This window comes from Anarhichas minor, unplaced genomic scaffold, assembly GCF_050575085.1.
Source record: "Anarhichas minor isolate MPS153535 unplaced genomic scaffold, ASM5057508v1 ptg000042l, whole genome shotgun sequence".
Lineage (NCBI taxonomy): Eukaryota > Metazoa > Chordata > Actinopteri > Perciformes > Anarhichadidae > Anarhichas > Anarhichas minor.
Genome location: NW_027466488.1, coordinates 4,588,355 through 4,603,315, shown reverse-complemented (window position 1 = coordinate 4,603,315; position 14,961 = coordinate 4,588,355). Strand labels below are relative to the sequence as shown.

The 14,961-nt window shown below is 41.7% G+C and overlaps 2 protein-coding genes across 4 annotated transcripts; both read left to right on the top strand.

Moving 5' to 3' along the window:
* Positions 1-28: 28 nt before the first annotated feature.
* On the top strand, positions 29-4,357 carry cenpn (centromere protein N). Its single transcript, XM_076110156.1, has 10 exons — positions 29-1,204; positions 1,450-1,495; positions 1,620-1,679; positions 1,927-2,000; positions 2,137-2,310; positions 2,415-2,516; positions 3,060-3,114; positions 3,284-3,393; positions 3,527-3,650; positions 3,992-4,357. The coding sequence occupies exons 1-10, from the start codon at positions 1,034-1,036 to the stop codon at positions 4,111-4,113; spliced, it is 1,038 nt and encodes a 345-aa protein (XP_075966271.1). The 5' UTR covers positions 29-1,033; the 3' UTR covers positions 4,114-4,357.
* Positions 4,358-7,766: 3,409 nt separating this feature from the next.
* Positions 7,767-14,909, top strand: atmin (ATM interactor). 3 transcript variants are annotated; one of them, XM_076109898.1, is made up of 5 exons: positions 7,891-8,030; positions 9,508-9,589; positions 10,510-10,635; positions 10,894-11,093; positions 11,201-14,909. In XM_076109898.1, the coding sequence occupies exons 2-5, from the start codon at positions 9,569-9,571 to the stop codon at positions 12,960-12,962; spliced, it is 2,109 nt and encodes a 702-aa protein (XP_075966013.1). In that variant the 5' UTR covers positions 7,891-8,030; positions 9,508-9,568; the 3' UTR covers positions 12,963-14,909. The 3 variants fall into 3 exon arrangements, with proteins under 3 accessions (XP_075966012.1, XP_075966013.1, XP_075966015.1); XM_076109897.1 differs by lacking the exon at positions 9,508-9,589 and having other exon boundaries at positions 7,767-8,030; XM_076109900.1 differs by lacking the exon at positions 7,891-8,030 and having other exon boundaries at positions 9,568-9,691.
* The last annotated feature ends 52 nt before the right edge of the window (positions 14,910-14,961 follow it).

Sequence of the window (14,961 nt, the reverse complement as noted above, 5' to 3'; positions counted from 1 at the left end):
CGCCTTTTTTACTCATCCACCAATGGTGGGCGTTCTTCTCACAAAGGGGCGGGACAGTTGATGACGGAAGTTTGCGGAAGAGACAAGACGGTTCCCCGTAACGTACTTCCGGTTTTGCTTATGGATGCGCTTAACTTTAGACAGTTGTTACAGTGTTTTCGTACAGTGCTGTTGTGACAACTTTAGTTTATATACTGTGTATCCTGTTTTATTTTAGTCAAAGGCCATATAATGGCGAATGTTGGTGATGGAAATTAATGCTTGATTCCACTATATTGCACTGTTTCAGTCCTGTGGACAAAGTGTGACCTTAACTTACTTAACCAATGGGTTTCATGGTGACTGCAGTGTGAGGATCATGTGAACACTTTGTTATGAACATCAGACACAAAGAGAAGCAGCAGAGAAAATGTAACAATTTAAATGTATCTTGACAATGGTTAAATATAAAGAGAAGGATATATTCTTAACTACTTTAAGTATATATATAGTTACGTTTGATTTAGATTGATAAAGAACTACTTACCTAACTCTATATAAAGTAGTTAAAACTAGCTCCATCTCGACGAGCTATAGCAGCACAATGCTTTCATACATTAGTTTTCACAATGTTATGATACAAAGGACATTGTGCTGCAGAAACAGAACTTATATTTGATTTACTGACAAGACCTCTCTGCTTTTAGTTAAATAGGATTTGAAATTCATTCAAAATGCCTTTAAATTGTTCTATTGGGGATTACATACTTCTTCCGCCACTGTGCAGTTGGTAATTGTAGGTCGTATTATTGTAGTATCAGCAGCAACAGTACTAGATGTACTACCACTCCAACACAACAGAGGGCGCTAAAGGGAGCAGGAAGCGCGTGAGATTCTATGTCAGTATGTGATTGGTCAATTCGTGTGCTCGTTTCTCGGCGGTTTGTTTGGATTGTGGTACTGCTGCTACCGTATGAGCTGGACGTAGCCGGCGGTTTCATTTAAATCTTCCAATACAACTGCTTAGCTAGATATCATAACTGTCTGGGGAAGAATGGATGACTCTACGAAACGTGTTCTGCAGCGAACGATCAGACGGATACCGTCTTACATGCTCAAAACAACGCTGGAGAAGTGGGGCCGTTTGACTGCGGAGCAGCAGCAGTCCATACATTGTATTCAGTCAAAATGGGCGATAACGGAAGCGCTACTGACCATTTGCGAGGTAAACGGCGCCTTTCCTGAAATATGAGTTGTTGTAGTAAATTGAACCCAGTGTAAAAAACATAGCAGTTAGTTAACCTAAATAGCAGCACGTTCCTTATCAAAAATGCTCAAAAATTAGGCAGTAGGCCGTGTAATGTCACGACACTTGATTAACGAACACTCCTCGATAGGAATCCGTTTGTATTTAGCTAGCGTTGCTCTGTGTTTCCTCTCATTTAAACCTCGTTATTTGTAACGTTTCAGGAAAACAAGTTGGCAATGAAACACCTCACAGAACTCGAGATGATATGTAAGTCATGTGGCATTATCTAACCTACTCTGTAACGCCAAGGCAACCGAGCTAACTTCAGTCGTACCATGCCAATCCAATAACGCTTCCTGTGTCCCTCAACGTTGGTGTGATTGTCTCTCAGATATCATGGACAATCCAAACCAGGGGATGTGGTATGCCTCCCAGCTCTTGGACCCTGAAGGTGTGTTGAAATACTTGTACCATGGAGGGCTGACAATGTGCAGCTTTTCATTCTAACCTAAACACTGCAGCTGGTGGAGGTAACTTCAGTCAGTCAAATATACTGCTGGTGTCTGGATCATCACTGTGTTTTTTTTCACTTTTTATGGTCTGTTTGTTCCAGGTAATTATAAGCTGTTCTGATAAAGTTGAGTTTAGTATTGCTTATTATTACTTATTGTCCCTTTTTTAATGTCTCATTTTTCCAGATGATGCTCACTCTGTAGAGCTGATGCAGTTCAAGGAACAATTTAAATCCCACCTCAAAGAGCTTGTGAGACATGTAAGCCAGATACCCCCCCCCCCCCCCCCCAAAAAACACAAGTTAATTATATAGTTGCATCATTGATACACATTGTATGGGCATCTCTGTGTTTAACATCCTGTATTATAAGTATACTTTTGACATTGCATTCAAGGTGTCTATCAAAATAAAGAAGCACACAGACGAAGCCGTATGGATTCGTATTGCGTGGGGAGACGCCTTCTCTCGACCCAACCACCTGAAACCAACATACGTCGTCCACTATCTCCAAACCCCGTACGTCTTTGTGACCAGCCTGACTTTAAAGCAGAAGCCCCTGTTGTCCCAGGTGAGGGTTGAGTTTCATGTTCAATCCAGGACATTGTTCGCTCAGTTGCCGGGTCGCTGTTTTTTCTGTCTTTTTTCATTTTAAGTAAGTGATGTACTTTGCAGGCCGTGGTTCTGTCCACCAGATATCACGCTATCAAGGATGCTAACCTTAGTGGACGGAAACTCACTGCCATTAGGGACCTTCTGATGAGGAAATATCAACAGGTAGGCTATTCAAACTACAACCACCATACAAAGCTCTGTATGCCCCGCTTAATTAAAGATTGCTGATAGGCATTGAACCCTTGACCTCTGACCACCTGTTGAGGCAGAATGTAAGTTGCGATGTTCACCCTTTATGAACCTTAACTACACTTAAATATTTACCTTTTTTGTAGTAGAAGCTTGATTTATTCTTATGTTTAATATTAATAACACAAAAAGTTTACAATCCTAACAATGAACTGTGAAAAGCATCGCACATTGTTTTCATCCCTGTTTGCCATTAAACAGAAGTTCTGTTAAAGATGTTACAGTATATATATCTATTGTAAACATCCATCATGTTGACAAACTACTTCCTGGTTCAGGTTCGACCTTTGCACATGCAAAATATCTTTGATTACATAATGTCAGTTCATGTCTAGAGATCCACTGAACAAAGAGGAAGCCTACTACTAACTTATTTTAACCCGTGAGAGTTTTGTTATAAAGATGATTGGTCTGATGATTTATATTGGGAATTTTGTTTTAACTTTTTAATTCTAGGTGTTTCCCACCAAGTATCCAAGTCCTCTTGCAGAAAATAACCAAACTATCTCAAGTATGTTAATCAAATCATTTGATCTGAGCAAAGCTGCTTTCATATTTTTTATAAGATCACACATACTTAAACATTGTTTGTTTTACCCTCATGTATTTGGCCTTAATGCGTTCCTCTGGAAGAATTCTGCGTTGTGATTCTGTTTATTTGGCTTCTGTCCCATTTACAGACCTGCACATAGAAAAAGAACAAGCTGAGCCTGCAGCAAACAGACTTCACATGGCCTGCAAGGCCTTTGGTGGTGGGGCGTTACCTCAGCTCCAGTCTGCAGTTTACAAGGTATCCAGAGGCATTTTGATGATGCTGAGTCTCAGCCTTAAGTTGCTGTCTCACTATACCAGTTCAAAGATTGATAAAAAGGTCAGTATCGCTCTGTGCTGCGATCATCTTATGTTTTGTGTTCTTTCCTCAGCTGGAGACAAAGTTCAGAGACCACTCCAACAAGACCATGACGGAGCGGGAGGAACCCTTCAGATGTGTTGTCAAATTTGCAAGCACGAACCTCCTGGAGTCACTCAGACACTGTGCATCTTCAGGTATCAAGAATGTGTTCGCCACAACCCTATGTGTGTTAGCAACGAAACAATACTTGGATTGTAAAACAAGTAAACATGTTTTATAGTCTTGGCAATTCCATAAATGACCACAAGAGAGCACACACTCTAGACTAGAGGAAATATCCCCTCTGTAATGCTCCTACAACATAATCCATCATGAATGTCTCAGTCAGTGCATTCAAAGTGTTTTACCCCACTGTCCCATGGGCTATTTGTGATTATTACGTTTTTAACAATGCCAACAAAATCGTAAGCAAGTGTAATTTTTCTTTTTCTTTTTATTAAGTACGATCAACTAATTTCAATGTTGTTTTTTACAGGAATTGCCTCCACCCCTGTCACACCTCTGCTCTCATGTATCCCCTTAAAAGGAAGAAATTATTTTGTCATCACAGACAATGACCCTGGTCCCTCCTCACAAACGCGCCAACCACAGAACTGATGGCCGACAGGCCCTTCATCTAAAGCATTCACAGTGTGGCCCGCCATGTCCAGTCCCCCCGGGGTTTGCTTTTATCATTCCTTGTTCAAGACTCTCTGCGTGCTTACAGTTGCAACCATGTCAGTAGTTGGCAATAGGTTATTGTCATTTTGTCATTTATTTTTTGTTGGTTTTTAAGTAGGATAATGTTACTGTGATGAAATGTTTTCTATGTACAAATTGAATATAAAAGCAGGATTTTTAATATTCTTGTATTCTCTTCATGCCATTTGATCCCCACACTCGTCATCTGACCATCTTTTCTGTATTTTTCATTAGCTATAGTGTTACTACAATGTGTTGTGGAGTATTGGCTTTGTATAAAGGTCTGCTGGAAGGGAACCAGCTTTTCATAAGTTGCTTGTTTCAGGGTTCATTAAACTATTTAAAGGACAGGTGCACATTTTACAAGTCCGTCTTTAAACAATACTTAGATGCCCATACGTACTTTTAAAGAGTTTATGGTTCCTCCTGTCAAAACTACCAGCAAAGAGTTCCCTTCCCAACACAACTACACTGCAAGAGATGGGGTAGAGTCCACAGTCCTCGTTCTGCTCTAAAATGTATTTGTAACATACCACAAAAGTGAAAACACAAGAATTTAAAAAACAAATTTACATTCAATACAAATAATTTTATATAAAATAAATCCTATACTTTTAGTTAAAAGAATTATAACCAAGGCATGTAGTGAGTGCACAATTTATGGTGGGCCAGCGATGTAATGGTGATACTGTTTCTAAATAACTCCCGACATCTCTGCACTATTTCTTATTACTTGGAGGCATAACCAATAGATCTGTGACTAGCGAATATTGGATAATAATTTAAGCTCAGGCAGTGTGTTGGTCAGGCTCTCATAAGACAGCCCACAATGGCCCGTGTATGGGTTTGCACAATTAAAGCCTCAGTTTTCTGTGTGAGATGAACCTATTTTGACCAACACTTATGGATGGAGTAATGAGAAATGTTTAGCTTTTAAATACACTTTTCCAGCTTAAAACATAGACTGTCTCTGTGTCCCAATCCAGCGGCTGCATCCTTCTGCTCACAAACCAAGAAGCAGACAGACGGTTCAGGCTGAACGAGAAATAATAATTCTAAAAGCGTTAAGCTATTTAATTTGTCACATAGAACACAGTATGTTCATGTAAACTGTATGTACTGTATGTATACTGTTTACTTACAGAGTGGCACAATAAAAATCAATGTATGACAAACTTTCTAAATGCATCTTTATATTAGAAACAATTTCATATTTCTGATATAATTCAAAAATCTGACAATGTATGACAATTAATATAATATATTGTGCAAGTGATAATTTAATATCTTTTTGATTTTCATTTGACTCAAAGGCATTACTGTTAGTGCTGTTAAGTATTGATAAATATAATATTACATGTTGATATAAATAAAATGGAGGAAGCTTTAGATTACGGCCCGCAAACAATGTGGGAACCTAATTAATTATCATTATTATCATTTTTTATAACAGTGCTGTAGTTTTTTTTCAAAATGATCATATATAATTTACCAACAATGGAGAGGCACATATGATAACAAAATAAGGAACTACATAGACAATAACTTCAAGGTACATTTGTGTTTTTACTTGGCAACAAACAGAGGTAGAGGTAGAAGAGTACTGTGAGGTACCTTTGACAAATTTGAGTCATTGCACAATATCGAAATGAAATGATGATCTGATAGGTCTGTCATTCAGATTTTTAGGCAACCAAGAGAACACATTACCCGTTACTCAAATTCGGAGAGAGCTCAGTGACAAAATTGATAACATGCAAGTTCAACGTCAATCGTTCTGCTGTCATCGATGGAGCAATTAGGGGGTTCGGACAGCTCTCCTATGACCCAAATAAAAAGCTGTCCATAACATTTTCCGATGACTTTAATTTATCAAAAATAGTGTCTTTCACACATTTTAATCAAACATCAAATACCAACATAACATGAAACACATACTATAAAAATACATCTCTAAACCAAGTGTGAAATTTAGCATTTAACTGAAAATAAATATTGTGGTTTCAGATTACAACCATAAAATCCAACACCTACATGATTTCAATTCTAAATCCAAACAACGGGCGGTCAGATCCGCTGTTATCTCGTAACGTCACCTTGGACGACCAGGACCGTCACTTTGAGCTGTTAGCAGAATGCATCCTTGTGTCTGATGCTGAGGTTGCTGTAGAAAAGAATCAGTTGTGCCTGTGTGATGACTCTAAGAAAGTCGGGCAGTCTTTTGTCTTTCACCACGATGGACCACATCAATCTAGAATGGATAGTCCTTTTATGGTGCCATATGAATGAATATGGTGAAGTGTCTGGCTAACCCTTGTGTCGTCTTAGGGGTCAAAAATGACCCGCCACTATGTTTAACAGCATAAGAAACCCCCTTAATGATCTTTTTTCAACTTGAAATTCAATGACTTTTCCTAGAATGACCCCAACATGAGAAAAAGTTAAACATTGCCTTTGTTTGTTTATATTTCCATAAAAGCTGTACACCAACAGGGTACACAGCTTGTCTTAGGGGTCATTTTTGACCCGGCAGTTATAAAATCAGATTGGATGCTGTGCACGACGCTGAAGAAGAAGTCATGAATTTGGTCAATATTAGCAGTAACAAATAGCTGATCACATGCCAAACGGCCAACTACAATTTATAGTAATAAATGCATCTTCATCTTTAAAAAAGACAGAACAGAGCTATGTCGATCCAAGTTTTACTCTAGATGCTGGCTTTTCTGCTAAACAGCGCACGCAGATGATATTTCTTTCCTCCCAATTTCAATGTGTCCAGAAGTCGTTGCATTGCAAGCGGAAGTTCTATTTACCTGCCTTCCTGTTACACTACAACAACTTCCAGCCGTACCAAAATTATTTTACACGCAAACACTCAGTTACCCCTCCACAATGAAGTAGGCTCTCTCCTGTGTGCTTGGTGTGAACATTTTCACTGCGTATGTGCTTGTTTTCAGTGTGTGTCAACATTTCAGTGCATGTGTGCTTGTTTTCAGTGGGCGTGTGTGAACTTTATTAGTGCATATTAGGGGTGTAACGGTTCGCAAAATTCACTGTTCGATACGATACAGTGGTGCCATGGTTCGGTACGTTTTCAACACAGCAGAAAACTAGAAATGCCAGAGAAATGTCCTTGATTTTAAAATATATTTATTCATTAAAACTAAAGTTTTAAAGTCCTAAAGTTTTTTTTTTACTTTGAACAATGATGGAACTATACCTAAGTGATCCATCTTCTTAGCAACACATAAAAAACAAAAACTGCTGCTTAAAAAAATAAATTTAGTGTTGTTACTTAACTTCACCATCATAATTTTGAAGGAGTCTTCGAAATGGGACAGCCTAGTCGCAGCCACTTTGACGCAACCGGTCTACAAATGCAGCCTCTGAAGGATGCAGCCGCTGGATTGGGACACAGCTTCGTATACCAAACGGAAGTACACCATTATACCGGATATGACGTAAGCTCAGCTGTCGACGTCCCAGCCCTCTTGGCGAAGCAGCCTGTCAGACAAAACGGAGGGACCATATACGACCCTTCATTCAATGCTGCTACTGGGGTTCTCTGCCAAACACAGATGGACTGTCAACACAGAAACATGGCTGCCTCCGCGACGAGCAAGGCACAAAACAGAGAGAGCGCAACTACTGGCAGTCCGAAATGTCACGAAGAGTCTCTGTCGCAGTCACGGGACATAATAAAACCCACCATCACGGAGCTGACCAAAGAAGTGAGGACGAACATCCTCTGCACCGTGGAGGGATGTGGCAAGATTCTCCCCAACACACCTGCGTTGAACATGCATCTCGTTAAATCACACAGAATAAAGGTAAACGCGTCCTAAACCTGGTTAATGTCCACATACTTTAGGCTTTCACGTAACTGCAATGCTAACATGGCTAACTCATTATCGGGGGGAAAAAATAAAACTGGAAAACGCAAGTCATCCATCACAACTTATTTTTAGCTAACGGTTTTAGCACTGGTGATGCTTAACAAACACGGTGTTATATTTAACGTTTGATAAAAGTTAGTTTTTCTGCGAGTGGAGCTCCGTAACGGACGTTTTGCTTTTTATCGAGCTAGCTACATTGTAACTAGTTAGCTGACGTCATCAATGAACGCTGATGCTTTGGATCGCATGTGATGGTTGAGGTTTAACGTCAGTGCTTTGTTTTTACTCTTAGATTCGCCTTTTTGAACTATTTGTAGCTGAGGACATGAATGTGTGGAGTATCTGATTTGGCTGTGCTAGAGTACACATTGATTAGTTAAACCGGTTTTATTTTTTTACTCTAAAGTAATGGTAAGGGCCTCTTCACCTTCTTTAAAATACCACCACACGAGCACTATTGCTTGTCTGATTGTAGACAGTCTGCTCCCAATACTAAACAGTCAGTCAACATGTTTGGACCCAAGTTTACTTGTGACCCTGGTTCTTCTGTCCTCACTGGTCCTGGGCTTCTCGTGGGAGGCGGTATTTCACTGTGTCCCGTCCATGAATGAAGTTCTTTGCTGGGAAAGGCTGCCTTTTGTCCTGCAATAGACTAAGCTCTTTGTTTAAAATAGGTGACTGTGAGAATTTAAATGAGGTCTTAGAAGTAGTTCATGTTGCGCAGCTAGAAGAGTGTTTTAAAGGCCCGATCAGGGGTTCTATATGTGAATTAAAGGTACAATCGGGTATATTTGAAAGTTGGAGTCTGTTTTGTGGTCGGTCCTAATCTAAATGTAACTTTGATTGTCTATTTAGTTGCTGTTCAAGTGCATTAATCCTTGTAGGCCTACTGAAAGACATGTTGATTACTTTGAGAGTAACAGCTGATTCCAATCCTGTATGTTGATGTTTCATTGCCCACAGATTGTGCTTTCTAAGTTGTGCAAAGAGAGATAAGGAGCATACAAGCTGCATATTATTTTTAATTTACAGCTCTAAGACTTCTGTCAGCAGTGGTAATGATATCCTGTTTGACATGATGCTCACTCTGTATGCTTTGTCTGTGTTTTTATTACGTCTGCGTACCTCCACTGTAGCTTTTCTGCATCAATGCACAGAAGTAATGAGTTAAATCACTCACAACCTGGTTGTTATTGGTCTTGGGGCTTGGCTTTCAGCTATCTCTCTGTCTATATCAGTGACCTCAGCAGCAGAATTATTCTGACTTATCGCTGCATTGAACAGTCTGCCAGAAAAAGGAACTGACCTCGGTGATGGCCACTTAAAAGGTCATGGACTGAACCTGGTTTGGCAAAGATAGTGAATCTTGAGTTCTTCTTCTTCTTCTTCTTCTTCTTCTTTTGGGTCACAGCCAGCTGCTGGCCGATGACGAATACTGCCTTGACACGACTCAGGCTTCAGCCTACGACCAGATGACGTCACCAAAGCCAACTGCAAGAACATTTATTTTTAGCAGATTGTCTGTTTATGCTAACTCCTCGTGATAAACCAGAGGGTGTCTGTCAGCTTTAGCTCCAGTGCTACAGCAGATGGAGGTGACCCTGACCACTGGGAGGCTTCAGCATTAATGACTGTTATGGAGGGTGATGGGTTGTCTGTTTTAAACGTTCATTCACTGCAGCTGCCGTTACTGTATTAAGTATTACTTAGTATGCTATCCATTGAATTTAAAGGTTCTGTATGGGATTCAGAGCTTCACCACTGCTGCCTTTGTTTTCACCGCTGTTGCTTTTAGCACTGTTACCTTAGCCGTCTTTGTGTTGAGAGCAGTATGGAGGCAATATATGCTCTGAATTCCGTATTGAGCACCTTTTTAAATATACAATGTGCTGACAGCTCCTTTAGCAAGTGTGCCTCGGGACTACAAGAGAAGCAGTGGTGCAGCAAACTGTTGTATCCCATGTGCTGCCAAGCAAGCTCATTCATTTGTTTTTCAGTCATGTGAAGCAGAGCCTAGAAATATGGTAACATTTTGAATACACATCACATTTACCCACTGACTAAAGAAAGCAACACCATGTACAACCAGCACTTTATTTTCCAGAGTCATAGTGACACCTTTAAAAAAAAAAAATGAATAGAAATTGGAATAAAGACAACATTTTGTAGTTGTACAGCATAGTTGACATTGAGTACCTTTTTACAGCAGTTACTGTAATAAATGTTGCAGGTCAAGTAAAACCTCAGTTCAGCTTAAATCTTGGAAAGTCTTGCAGGCCTTTCTTTACTTGGTGATTAAGGAGTTTACAGTATTCTTTAACACTGCCGCTGAGTAAGGGTATGATATAAAAATGCTAATATGTCTCTGCTTTGTCCTCTCTCTTTTGTCTTCCGCTGCCATCGTCACCCTCAGGACGGTATTGTGAATCCTACGGTCAGAAAGGACATGAAGGGCTCTCAGAAGCTTTACTGCTGTCCTATTGAGGGATGTCCCAGGGGGCCCAACAGACCCTTCTCCCAGTTCTCCCTGGTTAAACAAGTAAGCCTTTCCTCCAGTGACATGTAATCCTATCCACGTGATCAATTACATAACATTATGAGGTCTCAGTTCTGCAGGAATGGCTCCTAATGTATAACTCGGCACCAAATATGTTTCAAAAATCAATCTTACAGGAGTGATGTAAAGGAGGATAAAAGATCTTTAACCCCTCCCGCAATACTGACTATTAAAGAAGTAACAAAAATAAAAGCAAGTGTATGCAATACATTCTTTGGTCTTTCGTCTGTTTCATTGTAGCACTTCATGAAGATGCATGCAGAGAAAAAACACAAGTGCTTCAAGTGCAACAATGGCTACAGCACAGAGTGGGACCTAAAGAGGCACATAGAAGACTGTGGGAAGACTTACCACTGCACATGTGGCTGCCCCTATGCTAGCAGGGCTGCTCTACTCTCGCACATCTACAGGACGGGTCACGAGATTCCTACAGAACACAGGCATGTACCCGCATGGCCCAGAGTGATTTCTATTGAAACTTGGGTTTGGGTTTGGCTAAACATTAATGTGGCTGGCTTTCTCTGTGTCTGTTTTGTTTCTTTCACAGAATCCCTCCTGTAAAAAAGCGAAAGATGGAGAAATTGCTAAGTGGTCCCGAAAAGCTTAAGACCAACGAGTCAACCTTTCAGATCATGCCTGCCAGTAAAGAGCTGACGGAGGCTGTGCTCTCTTCTGATACAACGGTTCATATCACAGACTCGGTGAATCAGAACTCCAACCCCCGCTGGAGCCTCCAGAAGTTGCTGCTACCAAAGCCCAAGATGGCTTTGGTCAGTGTTCCTGTGATGCAGCTGGCCCACTTGCCGGTCCTTCTTCCGTCTACAGAAAGCGGGGCTCTGAGGTCTGTAGTGCTGGCTGTGGACAGCCAAGGCTCCGTCAGCACCCTTCACCTCCTGCCACATGGCGCTGTGGTCCCCCAACTGGATGCTAAGAGTTTGTGTTTCAAGCGTACTTCGCGCTCCAGCCTGGGGCCCATTAGCACCGGGGTGCAGGTCAGTCTGGACCCCGCCAGCACAGATGACTTAGCCAGCCTGGCAGAGCAACGGGGAAGAAGCACCTCCACCAACATTCAGACGGACAAGTCGTACTTGTCGAAAGTGTTTACAGGAGTGGGGGTCGGGGAGGTAATGGGGTTGTGCTCAGTGGGTGAGTCCTCGGTGTCGTCCTGCTCCCAAACAGACATTAGCGTGAGTGCCCAAGTCCTCCTGCCAGTCAGTGTTGAAACCCAGACATTCTCCTCCCGGACTAAAGCCAAATCCTCCATTGGCGCGCAGACAGACGGCCAGTGCATGGGGCAAATTCCTTGTTCCTCTTCGTCTGTACACCCGTACAAAACCAGGCAGACACAGACATATTTTGCCCTGCCACAATCGGATGATAAGGCTCAGCAGCAGGCCATCATGTGCTCTGACCTATTCGACAGCGACTCCCTCAGTGTCTCCACTCAGACCGCTTTGGACGTAAATGACACTCTCACCGGAAGCAGTATATACGAGGACTCTAAGTCAGCTGGTGGTATGTGTTTTGGGGTGCAGACAGATGAGCTCAACTCCAACAACATGGCCGATAATCAGACCCAAACGATGACCTTGTTAAATGATTTAGAAAACATTCTGTCTGACAGCATGTCGGGCCACCAGGTGCTCACGGTGGCATCTGAAGGCTGCGGGTCAGTTCTGGGATCTGTTCAGGAGCAACACAGCGGCATTGACTTTGACTTCGAGGAGTTTCTCAATGCCGTGCACATCCAGACACAGACGGAGGAGAGTGAGCTGGGAGGACTGGGTGGTGACACGCCGCTGGAGTCTCTGGACATCCAGACCCAGACGGACTTCCTTCTGCTGGATGAACTGGACCAAAGTGAGGGACCAAGTCGAACCCAGGCCAGCGACCTGGAGCTGTTCGACACTCAAACTCAGACGGACCTCAATTTCCTGCTGAACACCGGAAGCCACATGCCCCTGGGCAGCATTCTGCGGCATTCAAGCTTTTCTATGAGCACAGAGTCTTCGGATACAGAAACGCAGACGGATCTCCCTTTATTCGCCACAGGTCTCTCTGCTCAGACTCCCGCGAGTCAGGGTGAGCACGCCAGACTGCTGAACAGCACAGAGACACAGACCGTGACCAGCCAGGCGGAGGGCCTGGGTCACCTCTTCCTAACGAGCAACGAAACGCAGACGGTCATGGACGACTTCCTGTCAGCAGACCTGGCGTGGAATATGGAGTCCCATTTCAGCTCTGTGGAAACGCAGACGTGTGAGGAGCTGTGTGCTCTCTTTCAGCACCCTGAGAAACCCAACAGCTGAAGCCCTCTCAGTGACTCTAAAGCTTTTGCAGTACAGGTTTCTCACGCCTGCCTGGTCCTGTGTGAGGAATCAGTCAGCGCTGCCCTCCAGCGGACCACCGTCTTAGCAGTAAGAAGTCTGCGAAAATGTCTTTGAACATTCCACTGGAGATGCCCAGAGCCTCTCCAGGTCCATATCCTGACAGCTCGGCTGCACTTTATTTGCTCAACGGGCATGATTCATCAGCTCCTGTGACAGTTTACATATTTATTTGCACATAAAGTAATATATATTGTATGTGTATTTTGTCTGAAATGCCAGTTTACTTTAATATTTCAATGTACAACCGCTATGACTGGTTTTCACTGTTTGGTCTTACTAGCAGTTTAAAAATGACTCAGCATTTCGTCAATGTAAGATCTGCACTTAAAAGGGATGACATCTTTAGCTGTGCGTGGTTGTCAAAAAAAAAAAAAGGCTTATAAATGTATTAGTCTGTACGTCAGATATGCATATTCTGCATGGAAACAATGTCATCTCAGGTGTACAACAAATAACATTGTACATTTAGTTTGTCTGGAAATGTGCATGAAGCATTCACTTGGTCAGCAGAACAGAAACCTAATATATCTACTCTCAGCTTGTGCATCTAATGGCTGCCTTGTTGATGTTGCCTTGTCAGCGGCAGCAAGACTATAAACTCTAATAACATCCTGTAAGCTTTGCCGTCAGTGGAAAACTTGACCGGTGGAAATCGGCTTCATGTTTTCCAAAATAAAGCCCCGTAGAGCCTTTAACGGTGAACAAGGCTTTGCTCAAAGCCTCTGAAACATAGCGTTACACATACAGATGTGGCACAAGTAAAATTGTTTGTCTTGTAAGTTGTTGCGCAGCTTTCATTGAAACGTGATGGTGAAGTTTGATGTTGCGTAAAACACTTTTTTTTTTTTCTTTTTTTTTGTGTTTGGGCCTCTAGCGAAGCAGTCGGTTCGAGTCAGTAAGCAGACTCTGCTGTAAATGTGTTTGACTTATTCATTAGCTGGGTGTAAGTGTATACAGTCGCAGTACTCCTGTAATGTTACTGTACAGAAACACATAGAGCTATCGTATGCATTCACCACCTTATGTTGACTGAAAGGAGTCCTGTTAAAATCATCAGATTTTCCACCCTTATCGGACGCCATATTTTAATTTATTTCTTTTTTTAAATGTCTCCAAGTAACTTAACTTAATGTTTTGCTTTCATGATATTGTTGCACTGAGTTACCTCATTAATCACAGGCACCACACTCATAGAAGCTAGAGCTAAAGGCCTTGATTACGTTTTGTTTTGTTGGTGCCTTAACCCAAGTATTAGCTTTAGTTCTGTTACAGACAACGTGCTGCTTTCAAATATTTAATAATTATCTGAATTACTTTGTTTTGGAAAACGAACAAACAATTTTGGTATTTTCGTCATGTTTGCATGAAATACTGTCCCCTTATCGTCAAGATTTCTGTTCTGTCACATGAAAATAATGCTATGTGGCATTTTATTGTAGTTTGACGGGTTTCATTGAAGGGTGTAACAGCTAATGCTGTTTAAGTTTCTACAAACTTTGTGTGTACAAACTGAAGGATGTACAGAACATGACACTGCCCAAGTTTAACCCGCATCATGTCCCAACAGTTGAAGGATCATTTCCCTGTTATAATAAGCACTTTGCCATCTCCACAGCGTCTCCCTGCTGGCTGAGTGGCTCAGGGGTTTGATTTGCTTTCAGCAGAGCTATGTAGAAGTCAGTCTCAAGTGTCAATGCCAGTGCTTTATTTTCTCTTTGTAGGGAGTGCATGCAGATGTTTTCCCAGCACAAATATTTGTTTCAGCATAATTTGAGTTTGTTGCCTATGTGTGTAGAGTTGATGGTTGCCTTGATTAATTGTTGAAGCTACACTACAGATGTTGTTAATAAACGGCTGGAAAGTGTATATTGTGCTCCTTGTCACTTACATTAGAACAAAGGTGGAAGAGAAACACATT